At 40.8% G+C, this 14,270-nt stretch overlaps 1 protein-coding gene across 4 annotated transcripts in view; it reads right to left on the reverse strand.

Annotated features, from left to right (window-relative positions):
• Window positions 1–14,270, reverse strand: part of VPS35L (VPS35 endosomal protein sorting factor like) — a 146,335-nt gene that overhangs the window by 45,503 nt on the left and 86,562 nt on the right. For all 4 annotated transcript variants that reach the window (XM_088833183.1, XM_055409583.2, XM_088833181.1 and 1 more), the window contains 4 exons: window positions 12,716–12,778; window positions 5,250–5,335; window positions 3,934–4,014; window positions 1,944–2,007 (listed from right to left, as the gene is read on the reverse strand). In XM_088833183.1, coding sequence (XP_088689309.1) covers window positions 1,944–2,007; window positions 3,934–4,014; window positions 5,250–5,335; window positions 12,716–12,778 — 294 coding nt within the window. The remainder of the gene's footprint in view (window positions 1–1,943; window positions 2,008–3,933; window positions 4,015–5,249; window positions 5,336–12,715; window positions 12,779–14,270) is intronic.

The following is a 14,270-nucleotide window of genomic DNA, read 5'->3' on the forward strand; positions in this document are numbered from 1 at the left end:
CAGCTCACTGGTGGCTGCTGGAGACATCGATGGATGTTAATCCACCATTAAAAACTTTTTCTTCTCCTATTTCTTCGAATTTATGAACAGCTGGTTGGTAGGACAAACTTTACTGCTACAACAATCATTTCTGTCCAGAAGAGGTTTAAAGTCATAATTTCCACAACAGCTATCAAGTTTCACATCTTATTTTCTCATATTCTTTCCCATTAAAACTTAGTGGTTTTCAGACAAACCCATAAAAGGATAAATATCACAAGAACAGCATATAAATTAAGGGAACAATAGAGGCACCTAGGATCAAACACAGGTACATTTCCTAACATGGGAATGAAAAGGCTTATCCTGAATTTTCATCAGAATTGGTATTTTACCATAGTTAAATCAACCTCTGTTATTGAATGAGTCACATTTTTCAAGGTGATTTTCAAAGTGACCTAGTTATTTTCATCTCAGTCAGCTTTTGTCTTGACATTTCTAACAGGAGATACTGGCTGAAGTGGGTATTTTAGTTTCGTGCACTGAGATTTAAGGCAAAGGTTGTTCTGGCTGGGATGGAAAGGTGGTTGTTCCCGATGAAACCTGCAACAATGCTGCCCACTTCGCTCGTTCCTCCCCAGTGTCCCTGTGGACTCTTCCCAGCTGGGTGTGGGTCTGCTTTCCCTTCCCTCCAGACAGCTGGCCCTGGGACTTGCTTTGACTAACAGAATGAAGCAGGCAGCAACACTGATCACTGTGTGATTTCTAAACCTCCAAAGGCCCGGCAGCTTCTGAGTCTGCCCTCACCAGGCCAAAGCCCAGACGTGAGCAAATGTTGAGAGGACGACGGAGAGAAAGAGGTCCCATGACGGAGAAATGAGCTGCCCCAGGAAAGAGCCAGCACCAAGACCCCAAACACATGCTCAGGACCGTCCTGGATCCTCCAGCCCCAGTTCTGACATACTTCTGACATCACATGGAGAGGCCTGGTTACCCAGTCAAAGCACAGACTCAGAAGAATAAAACACTGTCACGCTAAGACACTAAGTTTGGGATGTGCTGTCATGTAGTGCTGAGTAACGAGGATGAATGGCGAGTGGACACTTGACATTTCACCCTCACCCACTCCCCAAATTGTTTTCAGCAGCATCGAAGAGCAGCACATCAGGTGCTTCAGGAAGTCCCTTCTCCACGGGTCCCCCAGTAGCCGACAGCTTAGAATTCTGGGCTCTCACTGCCGTGGCCCAGGTTCAATCCCTGGTCAGGGAACTGAGGATTCTGCAAGCCATATGGCACAGCCAAAAAATGTAACAATAATTTAAAAAATAAAAATGAAAGAATTTAAATTGGCTTCCTTGAAAAAAGAAAAAAAGGAAGTCTCTTCTCCCACTCCGGATCCACATGGTTTGGCTGCCCAGAGGTGCCTGTCTCCCTGGCCTGGCCGGTGTGTTCCTTCTTTCTCACAGCAGCAATTTGCTCAGGGACGAGCTGGTGACCCAAATTAATCCAAAGACTCAGCCCTAGAACTTCTGCTGGAGCTCTTCCTGCTGCGCTGCAGAACTGCAAAGAATGGAAACCTGGGGCTCTCGTGGGGAGTAAGCCTGCCTGGGAGGGATGCCAGGAGAGAAGAGCCATGAGCCAAAGACGCACACAGCAGTTCCTGATGACACTACGGAGACCCCAAGTCCAGCTGCTCCTTCCGAGAGTTCCACCCCTGGACTTTATGTCACATCAGCCAGTCCCTCTTCCACCATCCCCTTTTAATTTTTTCCTTAAGCCAGTTTGTCTTGGCTCTCCTTGCCCCCAGGGGAGTGCTGGCTAATATAAGCTGTTTTCTAATTTCATCTTATCTCCATAAAAATGAAAAGCACCAGGGAACATAATGTTAACTGCTGTCACCAGAGGAAGGATAAACAATTACATCACATTTCTAAGTACACTGAAACTTCTTCCCCAATACTTACCATTTTTATAAATCCATTAATCAAATATGCCAGCATTCTTTTCTCATCTTCAAGAGTGAGTGCACTAAAATCAATAATCGTACATAATTGACATTGAGGTAATAAATGAAAGTTTCCAAAGGAAAAAAATAAATGAGAAATAAGTAATTTAACAGATAAGAACATTTTGCATTTTCTAGATTTAAAAAACTCCCATATTTGTGTTTCTTTTGATGAAAATATGCAATCTAAATTAACATAATTTAAATGTGCTTCTCATCTCTCTTAGAGACGCTGTTCTCAAGATATATTCATTAACAGCGAAAGAGAAGGTAATTCTCCCTTCTTTGGAATTTGGATAGCAAAGTTCAACTTCAAATTTTGTATTCCAGAGAACTTTCATTCAACATTTTACAATAAAAAGGTGTAAATGTAGTAAAGTTGAAAATTATACAGTCAACACCCTACTATTATCATTTTATAATATTTGCTTTATCACATAACCCTCCATTCCACCCTCCATTCATCAATCTACCTTATTCTGGAAATACAGCTTAAAGTAAACCACAGATCTCAGCTGCTTCTGTTTAATAGCAAAGTTAGTATAAATATAAATGAGAAAATGTCAAGTCCTTATAGTTTTGATAATACATGTGAAGGTTTATAAACGGTTTCCCAAATTGTTTTTTTTAAGAGTCAAGGACCAAGGTTCTTCTTCTAAGGGAAAACAAGTCTATATTGGCAAAATCAGCATACTGTCCTCCAATATGCACTGTCCCCTTCATTCTTTGAGACTACATTTCCCAAAGCTCCTTTGAGGCCACAAGTAGATACATGACACTTCTGGCCAATGGGATGCGAATGCAAGTGATGTGCAAAGCCTCCCAAACTGTGTCCCTAAAAGGAAGCTGCTGTCCTCTGATGCCTGCAGGCTGCAACATGAACATGGTTGAGGTAAGCCATCTCTACCAGGAAGACAAGCACAACACCCTAGAGGGACAGGAGAGCTGGAGGATAAGAAACCTGGATGATGTTCTAGAGCAGAGCTACCCTACCCTGGCCTTCCGGCTCCACTTCTCACAAGAGAAATACATCCGCTATTTTACTTAGGCCAAAAACGAATGTCCTACTAATACAAGTACTTTCTTAAATGTCTTTTGGGTCTTTATGCATTTTTGTACACCGAAAGTCTATCAGTTCTATTTATTATGAAAAGCTTTGATATTTTGATTTTAATAACTAACGAAGTTGAAAGCACAGGTCATGAAAATAAAGATTCTACAATTCAGGGGGGAAAAAACAAAACAAAAGAAACACAATTCATCTAGTTGATGGTTAAGTTCCAAAACAATTTTCTCAGTTCTTGTAACATTTTCCAGCGAATCAAGCTGCTGTGTTTAAAAATTCTTTAGGGATCAAAATTTCAGCCACAGAGAAGCAGGAATTGCCTCAAGCACAGTCAAATGGAAACATGTAATGAAAAAGAAAAAGAAAAAAATGACAAATACCTTAAACTAGAAAGCAAAGGAGATAATCTGGCTTTTGACCCAAAGGTAAGGCCGGTGACTAGGTCTGAGCCTCAAGTATACTGAACAAATGAGGTCCTTCGTGTAAGGAATATAGGCAACTTCATTTGAATTTCAAATAACTGGCTAATAATGAGAAAAACTTTGAAGGCTCTGTTACTGGATGAGTGAACTCATTATCAGACTGCTGCTCTCAGAAGTCTCCAGGAGACCCGTAGCATAAGTTCACTTGGATGAAACCAGCCTTTTCCTCACAACAGAAATCCCTTTGTAAAAACATCTGCCATCTCATTTTCTCTGGAAGATTACCCTCAGCTCAGCCTCCCTCCTCCCCTGGATTGGAATGTCCTTGTTAACAAGAATCTTAATAGAACCCATAAAATAATATTATTCACAGCGGCCACTTAAAGCAGTGATTCCCTAATGCACTATTATGTGGCATTAAGACTCAATCCAGGCTCGTTTCAGCCTCAAGCGTGGCTTACTTCACAGAGTCGTGCATGGTCTTGCAAACGTGCAAAAGGGCGTTCAGAATCACGGGGTCCTTGGTGGGCTCCTGCTGATGCCTAGGAGACATTTGGGGATAAGAGTGAAAGCCATCTACACCGAGCACTAAAAGCATAGATTTAGTTCTCATCTACGGGATGTATGTGAGAAGCAGTAAATTATCTGGTTGTCATCTAACAGAGGAGCCTGGTGGGCTGCCGTCCATGGGGTCGCATAGAGTCGGACACGACTGAAGTGACTTAGCAGCAGCAGCAGCATCTAACAGCCCGGCTCACCAGAAATGGGCAATGTTCTAGTTTTCTCTGAATTTTTCTTTAACTAACAAGTTTGCTCTTCTAACATAACTTCTCCCAACTGCAAAATCATGGTAAAATTGCCACATTTCCTAAGCCAGGCAAAGGGCAAATCTTGTTTTCTTACCATGTTTCTTGAACCCTTGAAGCTATCTACCACTGTGTTAAGTGCACACAAAATTATTAATTCAGTTTCTCAAAAGATAAGCTCTTACAACAAATTTTTATGAAAGTAAAGTAGGTATACTCATTTTAATCACATGGAATTAATCTTTTAGAAAGAAAATACAAGGAAAGCTTAAAACATATACTCAACTAACTTCTAACTCAATTTTCCAAACTCTGTTATTTGAGCTTCATTTTTACACACATATTTTTTTTTTATCATATCTGCATACTTAATGTTTAAAGTCGGTTTAGCTTTAACTTAACCCTGTTCTAAAGAAAAATACATTCATTAGAAGTCACTGATTAAACTAGTTATATATTATCTAATATACTTTAAAATAAATATACATTTTTAAAATAAAAATTTCTCTTCCATGTACTATCAAAGTATTTCACATACCACCAGCAACAGACAGTTTTGGGAAACAGATTTAATCAATAAAAGGAAAGGAATTAAATTGAAAACCTATCATAAATCTACACATTGAAGATAGAAATCTTTCAAGCTCTGGTATGAGACTATTTTAAAATCTTAAAACTCCCTAAATAAATAGTACATCAATAGATTGCTCCTTCCCAAAACTCACAGGAGTGAGATGTGGGTGATGGTCAGCCCATCTAATATTTATATTTATTACTTTGTCTTCTTAAGAGCTAATTATAAACTTTTATCATGACTGCTCCTTTTAATGTGGGTCTCCTCTCAATGTTATTTTAGGTATAAATACATCATTGCATCACAGGGCCTCAGAGTGCATAAATTGATTTCTTATCAACAGGTTTCAAAAGGGCAGTGGGAATCTAAGCTTCTGATTACTTTGTGCTATACTTACTTGATAAAAACTTCCATGATGCATTTGCAAACCTCCACCCGGACACTCTCTTTTTGGAACATGTCCAGAAATGGCAGAAATTTTTCCTAAAAAAAAAAAAAAAAAAAAAAAAAGCACTCTACCTGCAATTTACACAAGTTACTAGAAGAGATTTATGGGTTACTTTTTCTTTGAAGGTCTTTTGTCTTTCTGAGGCAGGTCCAATCAGAACTCATGTGAAAGCAAGAAGACTCTGAGGTGTTTTTTGTTTTTTCTAACATAACATGGGCCTTTAAAAAAACATGTATTTATTTTGAAGTGAAGGATAATTGCTTTACAATAGTGTGTTGGCTTCTGCCATACATCACCATGAGTCAGGCAGAGGTGCACCTGTGTCCCCTTCCTCTCAGACCTCTCTCCTCCCAGCCCATCCCACCCTTCCAGGTTGTCACAGGGCAGCAGCCATTTTAATCATTTATTTTTCACACGCACACACTGCTTTATTTATTCATTTTCAGCCACATTGGGTCTTCGTTGCTGCACACGGGCTTTCTCTAGTTGCGGAAAGTGGGGAGCTACTATCGAGTTGTGGTGTGCAGGCTTCTCATTGCGGTGGCTTCTCTTGCCGTGGAGCGCAGGCTCAGTAGTTGCAGCTTGCTGACCCTAGGGCTGGGGCGTTCAGCAGTTACGCACAGCAGCTCATCAGTTGCTGCTCAAGGGCCCTAGAGAACGCAGGCTTCAGTACCTGTGGCACATGGGCTCAGGAGTTGCAGCTAGAGGGCTCTAGCCAGTAACTGTGGCACATGGGCTTAGCTGCTCTGCGACACGTGGGGTCTTCCTGGACCAGGGATTGAACCTATGTTCCCTGCACTGGCAGGTGGATTCTTAACCACTGTACCACCAGAGAAGTCCCAGACTCTGAGGTTTTTCAAAACTATTACTATTAAAATAAATTACATGTGCCCAGGGATCAGGGCTGGGACCAGTTACTATTTCGGTGAATCACCCGGGCAACGCTTTTTAAAAAATTATTTATGTATTCATTTTTGGTTGTGCTGCATTTTCATTGCTGCCATGGGCTTTCTCTAGTTGCAGAGAGCAGGAGCTACTCTTCATTGTGGAGCATAGGCTTCTCATTAAAGTGGCCTCTCCTGTTGCGGAGAATAGGCTCTAGGTGTGCAGGCTTCAGTAGTTGCAGCACAAGGGCTCAGCAGTTGTGGCACACAACTCAGGTTTCAGTTGCTTCGCGGCATGTGCTGTGTGGTCAAGGGATCGAACTTGTCTTCCCTGCATTGGTAGGCAGATTTTTATCCACTGTACCACCAGGGATAATCTAGTCTAGTCTGGGTGTTCATTGGAAGGACTGATGCTAAAGCTGAAACTGCAATACTTTGGCCACCTCATGTGACGAGTTGACTCACTGGAAAAGACTCTGATGCTGGGAAAGGTTGGAGGCGGGAGGAGAAGGGGACAACAGAGAATGAGATGGCTGGATGGCATCACCGACTCTGTGGATATGAGTTTGAGTGAACTCTGGGAGTTGGTGATGGACAGGGAGGCCTGGCGTGCTGTGATTCATGGGGTCATGGAGAGTCGGACACGACTGTGCGACTGAACTGAACTGAACCACCAGGGAAGTCCTGGAAAACCTTTAGGTAAGTATAAGTTCATACTGTTCACGGGGTTCTCACAGCAAGAATACTTGCAGTAGGTTTGCCATTTCCTCCTCCAGTTGACCACATTTTGTCAGAACTCTTCACTAAGACCTGTCCATCCTGGGTGACCCTGCACAGCATGGCTCATAGCTTCACTGAGTTATGCCCCTTCACCATGACAAGGCTGTGATCCATGAAAGAGAACTAAAGAGCCTCTTGATGAGGGTGAAAGATGGTAAAAATTGACTGAAAACCCAACATTCAAAAAACTAAGATCATGGTATCCTGTCCCATCACTTCATGGCAAACAGAAGGAGAAAAAGTGGAGGCAGTGACAGATTTTATTTTCTTTGGGCTCCAAAATCACTGCAGATGGTGACTGTAGCCATGAAATTAGAAGACACTTGCTCCTTGGAAGGAAAGCTATAACAAACCTAGACAGTGTACTAAAAGCAGAGACTTCACTTTTTTGACAAAGGTCTGTCTAGTCAAAGCTACAGTTTTTCCAGTAGTCATATATGGATGTAAGAGCTGGATTATAAAGAATGCTGACTGCTGAAGAACTGATGCTTTCAACTGTGGTGCTGGAGAAGACTCTTGAGATCCCTGGACAACAAGGAGATCAAATCAGTCAATCAATCCTAAAGGAAATCAGCCCTGAGTATTCATTGGAAGGATAGATGCTGAAGCTGAAGCTCCAATATTTTGGTCACCTGATGTGAAGAGCCAACTCACTGGAAAAGACCCTGATGCTGGGAAAGATTCAGGGCAGGAGAAGAAGAGGGCGACAGGGGATGAGATGGTTGGATGGCATCACCGACTCAATGGACATGAATCTGAGCAAACTCCAAGAGACAGTGAAGGACAAAGGAGCCTGGCGTGCTGCAGTCCATGGGGTCGCAAAGAGTTGGACACAACTCAGGGACTGAACAGCAACAAAGCTCTTCTTGGTACCCAAAGGCAAGGGAGGTTGCAGTCTTTTTACGGTTGTAGAGAGCAGCAGAGAAAGCAGAGTCAGAGTTGTTCCAACAGTGGCTTCTGCGTGCTGACTGCACATTCACTGCCTGTGTGCCCTTAGGCAAGGCTCTCCACCCCTTCTTGCATTCCCTTCCGTTCCGTCGCTCAGCAGTCGCTCAGTCGTGTCCGACTCTTGGCGACCCCGTGGACTGTAGCCTACCAGGCCTCTCCGTCCATGGGATTCTCCAGGCAAGAATACTGGAGTGGGTTACCGTTTCCTTCTCCAGGGGATCTTCCCGACCCAGGGATCGAACCCGGGTCTCCCGCATTGGAGGCAGACGCTTTAACCTCTGAGCCACCAGGGTAGTTTCCTCATTTATAAAGTGGGACTCATTACTACTCATGCTTCCCAGTGCTGTTCTAAAAATAACCTAAGGCAATGCATACAAGTAAATAGAAAAGATCCATGAAACCAAAAGCTGGTTCTCTGAAAAAGATAAACAAAACGGATAAACCTTTAGTCAGACTCATCAAAAAAAAAAGTGGGGGAGGGTCTAAATCAATAAAATTAGGAATGGAAAAAGTGAGGTTACAACCAACACCACAGAAATACAAAGGACTGTAAGCGACTACTACTATAAGCAATTATATGCCAACATAACGGACAACCTAGAAGAAATGGAGAAATTCTTAGAAAGGTGCAATCTCCCAAGTTCGAACCAGGAAGAAATAGAAAATATGAACAGACCAATCACAAGCACTGAAACTGAATCTGTGATTAAGAAACTCCCAAGAAACAAAAGTCCAGGACCAGATGGCTTCACAGGTGAATTCTATCCAATGTTTAGAGAAAAGTTAACACCTATTCTTCTGAAGCTATTCCAAAGAACTGCAAAGGAAGGAACACTTCCAAACTCATTCTGTGAAATCACCATCACCCTGATACCAAAACCAGACAAAGATACAACACACACACAAAATTGCAGGAAAATATCACTGATGATCATAGATGCAAAAATCCTTAACAAGACACTAGCAAACCGAATCCAATAATACATTAAAGGGATCATACACCATGATCAAGTGAGATTTATTTCAAGGATGCCAGGATTGTTCAATATCCGCAAATCAATCAGTATGATACACCACATTAACAAATGGAAAAATAAAACCCATTATGATCATTTCAACAGATGAAGAAAAAGCTTTTGATAAAATTCACCATCCATTTATGAAAAAAAAAACAAAACTCTCCAGAAAGTGGGCAGAGGGAACCTACCTCAACCTAATAAAGGCCATGTATGACTAACGCACAGCTGACATCATACTCAACAGGGAATAGCTGAAAGTATTTCCTCTAAGTTCACGAACAAAACAAGGATGTCCATTCTTATCACTTCTATTCAACATAGTTTTGGAAGTCCTAACACAGCAATCAGAAAAGGAAAAAGAAAAAAAAAAAATCCAAACTGGAAAAGAAGTAAAACTGTCACTGTTTATAGATAACACAATACTACAGAAAGAAAATCCTAAAGACACTGCAGAAAACTACTGGAGCTCATCAACGAATTTGGTAAAGCTGCAGGATAAAAAATTACACACAGAAATCTGTTGTACTTCTATACATAATGAAAGGTCAGAAAGAGAAATTAAGGAAACAATCTCATTTACCACTGCATCAAAAAGAATAAAATGCCTAGGAAGAAATCTACCTAAGAAGGCAAAAGCCTAGTACTCCAAAACCCATAAGATGCTAATGAAAGAAATAAAAAATAACACAAAAGAAAAGGAAAGATAGGCCATGTTCTTGGACTGGGAGAATCAATATTGTCAGAATGACTATAATACCCAAGGCAACCTACAGACTCAATGCAATTTCTATCAAATTACCAATTGCATTTTTCACAGAACTAGAACCAAAATATTTTTAATTTGTATGGAAACACAAAAGGACCTCAAAGAGCCAAAATAATCTTGAGAAAGAAAAACAGAGCTGGAGGAAAGAGGCTCACTGACTTCAGACTATGCACAAAGCTACCATCATCAAAAAAAGTATGGTTCTGGCACAGAGACAGAAATACAGATCAATGGAACAGTATAGAAAGCCCAGAAATAAACCCAAGCACATATGGTCAATTAATCTACAACAAAGAAGGCAATATACAATAGAGAAAAGACAATCTCTTCAGTAAGCGGAGCTGGGAAAATTGGACAGCTACATGTAAAAGAATGAAATTAGAACACTCTGTTGATGCTTTTGAACTGTGGTGTTGGAGAAGACTTTTGAGAGTCCCTTGGACTGCAGAGATCAAACTGGTCAATCCTATAGGAAATCAATCCTGAACATTCACTGGAAGGACTGATGCTGAAGCTCCAATACTTTGGTCACCTGATACGAAGGTTGACTCATTAGAAAAGACCCTGATGCTGGGAAAGAATGAAGGCAGGAGAAGGGGATGACAGAGGATGAGATGGCTGGATGGCATCACAGATGCAATGGACATGAGTTTGAGCAAGCTCTGGGAGTTGGTGATGGACAGGAAGGCCTGGCGAGCTGCAGTCCATGGGGGTCACAAAGAATCAGACACAACTGAGCGACTAAACTGAAATGAAAACATTATGCACACAAAAATCTCCAAATCAATTAAAGACCTAGATGTAAGACTAAGTACTATAAAATTCCTAGAGGAGAATACAGGCAGAACACTCTTTGACATAAATTGCAGCAATATCTTTTTGGATCTGTTTCCAGAGTAATGGAGAGAAAAGCAAAAATAAATGAGACCTAACTAAACTTAAAAGCTTCTGCACAGCAAAGAAAACCATAGACAAAATGAAAAGACAAACTACAGAATGGGAGGAAATATTTGCAAACAATGCGACTGATAAGGAATTAATCTCCAAAATATACAAAACAGCTCATACAGCTCAGCATCAAAAAACAAACAATCCAATTAAAAATGGGCAGAAAACCTAAAAAGATATTCCTCTAAAGATATACAGATGGCCAAAAAGCACATGAAAAGATGTTTAACACTGCTAATTATTAGAGAAATGCTAATCAAAACTACAATGAGACATCACCTCACAACGGTCAGAATGGCCATCATCAAAAAGCCTACAAGTAATAAATGCTGAAGAGAGTGTGGAGAAAAAAGGAACCCTCCTAAACTGTTGGGAATGTAAATTGGCACAGCCACTACAGAGAACAGTATGGAGGTTCCTTTAAAAACTAACAATAAAACTACCATATGACACAGCAATTGCATTACTGGGCATATACCTCGAGAAAACCATAATTCAGAAAACATATGTACCCCAATATGTTCACTGCAGCATTATTTACAATACCCAAGAAATAGGGCAACCTAAATGCCCATCAACAGATAAATGGATAAAGAAGAGGTGGTACATATATATAATGGAATATTACTCAGTCACAAAAAGGAATGAAATAATGCCATTTGCAGCAACATGGATGGACCTAGTGATTATCATACTAAAGTGAAGTAAGCCAGAAAGACAAATATCGCATATCACTTATATCTGGAATCTAAAGAAAAGATAAAAATGAACTTATTTACAAACAGAAATAGACTCAGAGAGAAAACAAACTATAGCTACCAAAGGGGAGGAGGTGAGAGGGATAAATTAGGAGTTTGGGATTAAAACATACACATTACTATATATAAAATAGATAACCAACAAGGATTTACTTCACAGCACACGGAACTGCTCAATATTCTATAATAAACTATATGGGAAAAAAAATCTGAAAAAGAATGAATCTGTGTTTATGTGTAACTGAATCACTTTACCATACACCTGAAACTAACACAACATTGTAAACCAACTATATTTCAATTAAAAAAAAAATTATAAAAGCTCTAGCACAGGGCTTGCGGAGAAGGCAATGGCAAGCCACTCCAGTACTCCTGCCTGGAAAATCCCATGGACAGAGGAGCCTGGTGGGCTACAGTCCATGGGGTCGCTACCAGTTGGACAAGACTGAGCGACTTCACTTTCACTTTTCACTTTCACACATTGGAGAAGGAAATGGCAACCCACTCCAGTGTTCTTGCCTGGAGAATCCCAGGGATGGCGGAGCCTGGTGGGCTGCCATCTATGGGGTCACACAGAGTCAGACACGACTGAAGTGACCTAGCAGCAGCAGCAGCAGCAGCACAGGGCTTGGAGTGTGGCAAAAATCCAATAAATAACAATTCCTATCATTAAATAAACAAAAGCTTACAGCCCCGTGAGAGAACAGAAGTGGACACAGGAAGAAGGAAGAGGGAAGCTGAGGGAAGGGGCAGAGAGTGTTACTGCAGAGAAGTACGTAACTAGATTGGTACATAACTAGACTGGTACATACCCAGGGCATTGCAGCAAATGAGAAGGGTGTCATAGGATATTTTAAATTTCTAAGGAAATATAATAAATCTCAACTCTGTCAAGAAACTGAGACAACTATAAGCTTGATATATTTCCCAGTTTCAACATTAAATTGTGTGATAAAAAGCAGATACCATGCAAAAAAAAAAATCAATGTCCAGTTTAGTTCCAAGGTTTCAGAAGTTGTATGATATCCAGTAGGCACACACATTCCATAAAAAGTCATGAATGAAATAAAAACAATATTTTTCTATCAATCTATGACTATTATTTTCTCAATAACAGAAATATTATTGCTTAAGCTGCTTAAGTCATTATGATATAAATATTTAAATTGTTTAGACCTACTTTTTTTTTTTTTAATAAAAAAAGGAACTGTTAAGTTTTTTGGTAGAGGACACCATGAAAAATTTACTGAGACATTAAAGGACCTCTGACTCAGATACAAATTTTCAAAAATAGTTCCAGATAGTTACTTACCACGGAGAAAAGAACTGAGAAATCGTGAAAGTGTGCAATTACTTTCTTAATTATTGACTGAAGCTGAAAAACAAAATGAAAAACACAACTTTAATAAAACTTGGATATTTTTAAAAAGGCAACCCTGTCTCATAACATGCAATCACAATTACAATAAGGGAAATTTGGTGTGCACAAGAACAGGGAATTACTCGGTAAGGTTAAGTCTTGTTTCAGTCTGATTTTGCCTATTTTACTCTAGACTTAGAGAAAGAACTACTCAGCCTCAACCTCCTCTTCTCCAAAGCAGTATCTTGCTCACTGTGAGGATTAAACAGGATCGCTCAGCTACAGTGCTTAGATCAGTGCCTACCCTTCCAAGTTCTCTGATCAAGTCAGCTATGAATAATCAAGAGGTGGGCAAACTTTGTCTATAAAGGGCCATACAAGTCATCACAACTACTCAATTCTGCTACTATAGCTGGAAAGCAGCCACTGACAATACGTAAACAGATGGGTGTGTGTGAGTTCCAATAAAATTATTTGGGCTACATGGGCCATGATTTACAGATTCCTATTTTAGCCAACAGGGAACTGAAAGAGATGGGAATACCAGACCACCTGACCTGCCTCTTGAGTAACCTGTATGCAGGTCAGGAAGCAACAGTTAGAACTGGACATGGAACAACAGACTGGTTCCAAATAGGAAAAGGAGTACGTCAAGGTTGTATATTGTCACCCTGCTTGTTTAACTTATACGCAGAGTACATCATGAGGAATGCTGGGCTGGAAGAAGCACAAGCTGGAATCAAGCCTGCCAGGAGAAATATCAATAACCTCAGATATGCAGATGACACCACCCTTATGGCAGAAAGTGAAGAGGAACTCAAAAGCCTCCTGATGAAAGTGAAAGAGGAGAGTGAAAAAGTTGGCTTGAAGCTCAACATTCAGAAAACAAAGATCATGGTATCTGGTCCCATCACTTCATGGGAAATAGATGGGGAAACAGTGGAAACAGTGTTAGACTTTATTTTTTGGGGCTCCAAAATCACTGTGGATGCTGATTGCAGCCATGAAATTAAAAGACGCTTACTCCTTGGAAGGAAAGTTATGACCAACCTAGACAGCATACTAAAAAGCAGAGACATTACTTTGCCAACCAAGGTCCGTCTAGTCAAGGCTATGGTTTTTCCCGTGGTCATGTATGGATGTGAGAGTTGGACTGTGAAGAAAGCTGAGCGCCGAAGAATTGATGCTTTTGAACTGTGGTGTTGGAGAAGACTCTTGAGAGTCCCTTGGACTGCAAGGAGATCCAACCAGTCCATTCTAAAGGAGATCAATCCTGGGTGTTCATTGGAAGGACTGATGCTAAAGCTGAGACTGCAATACTTTGGCCACCTCATGCGAAGAGTTGACTCACTGGAAAAGACTCTGATGCTGGGAGGGATTGGGGGTGGGAGGAGAAAGGGACAACAGAGAATGAGACGGCTGGATGGCATCACCGACTCGATGGACATGAGTTTGAGTGAACTCCGGGAGTTGGTGATGGACAGAGGCCTGGCGTGCTATGATTCAT

The sequence above is a fragment of the Moschus berezovskii genome, chromosome 27 (assembly GCF_049115385.1).
Source record: "Moschus berezovskii isolate FMDL1 chromosome 27, NW_MosBer_1.0, whole genome shotgun sequence".
Classification (NCBI taxonomy): domain Eukaryota; kingdom Metazoa; phylum Chordata; class Mammalia; order Artiodactyla; family Moschidae; genus Moschus; species Moschus berezovskii.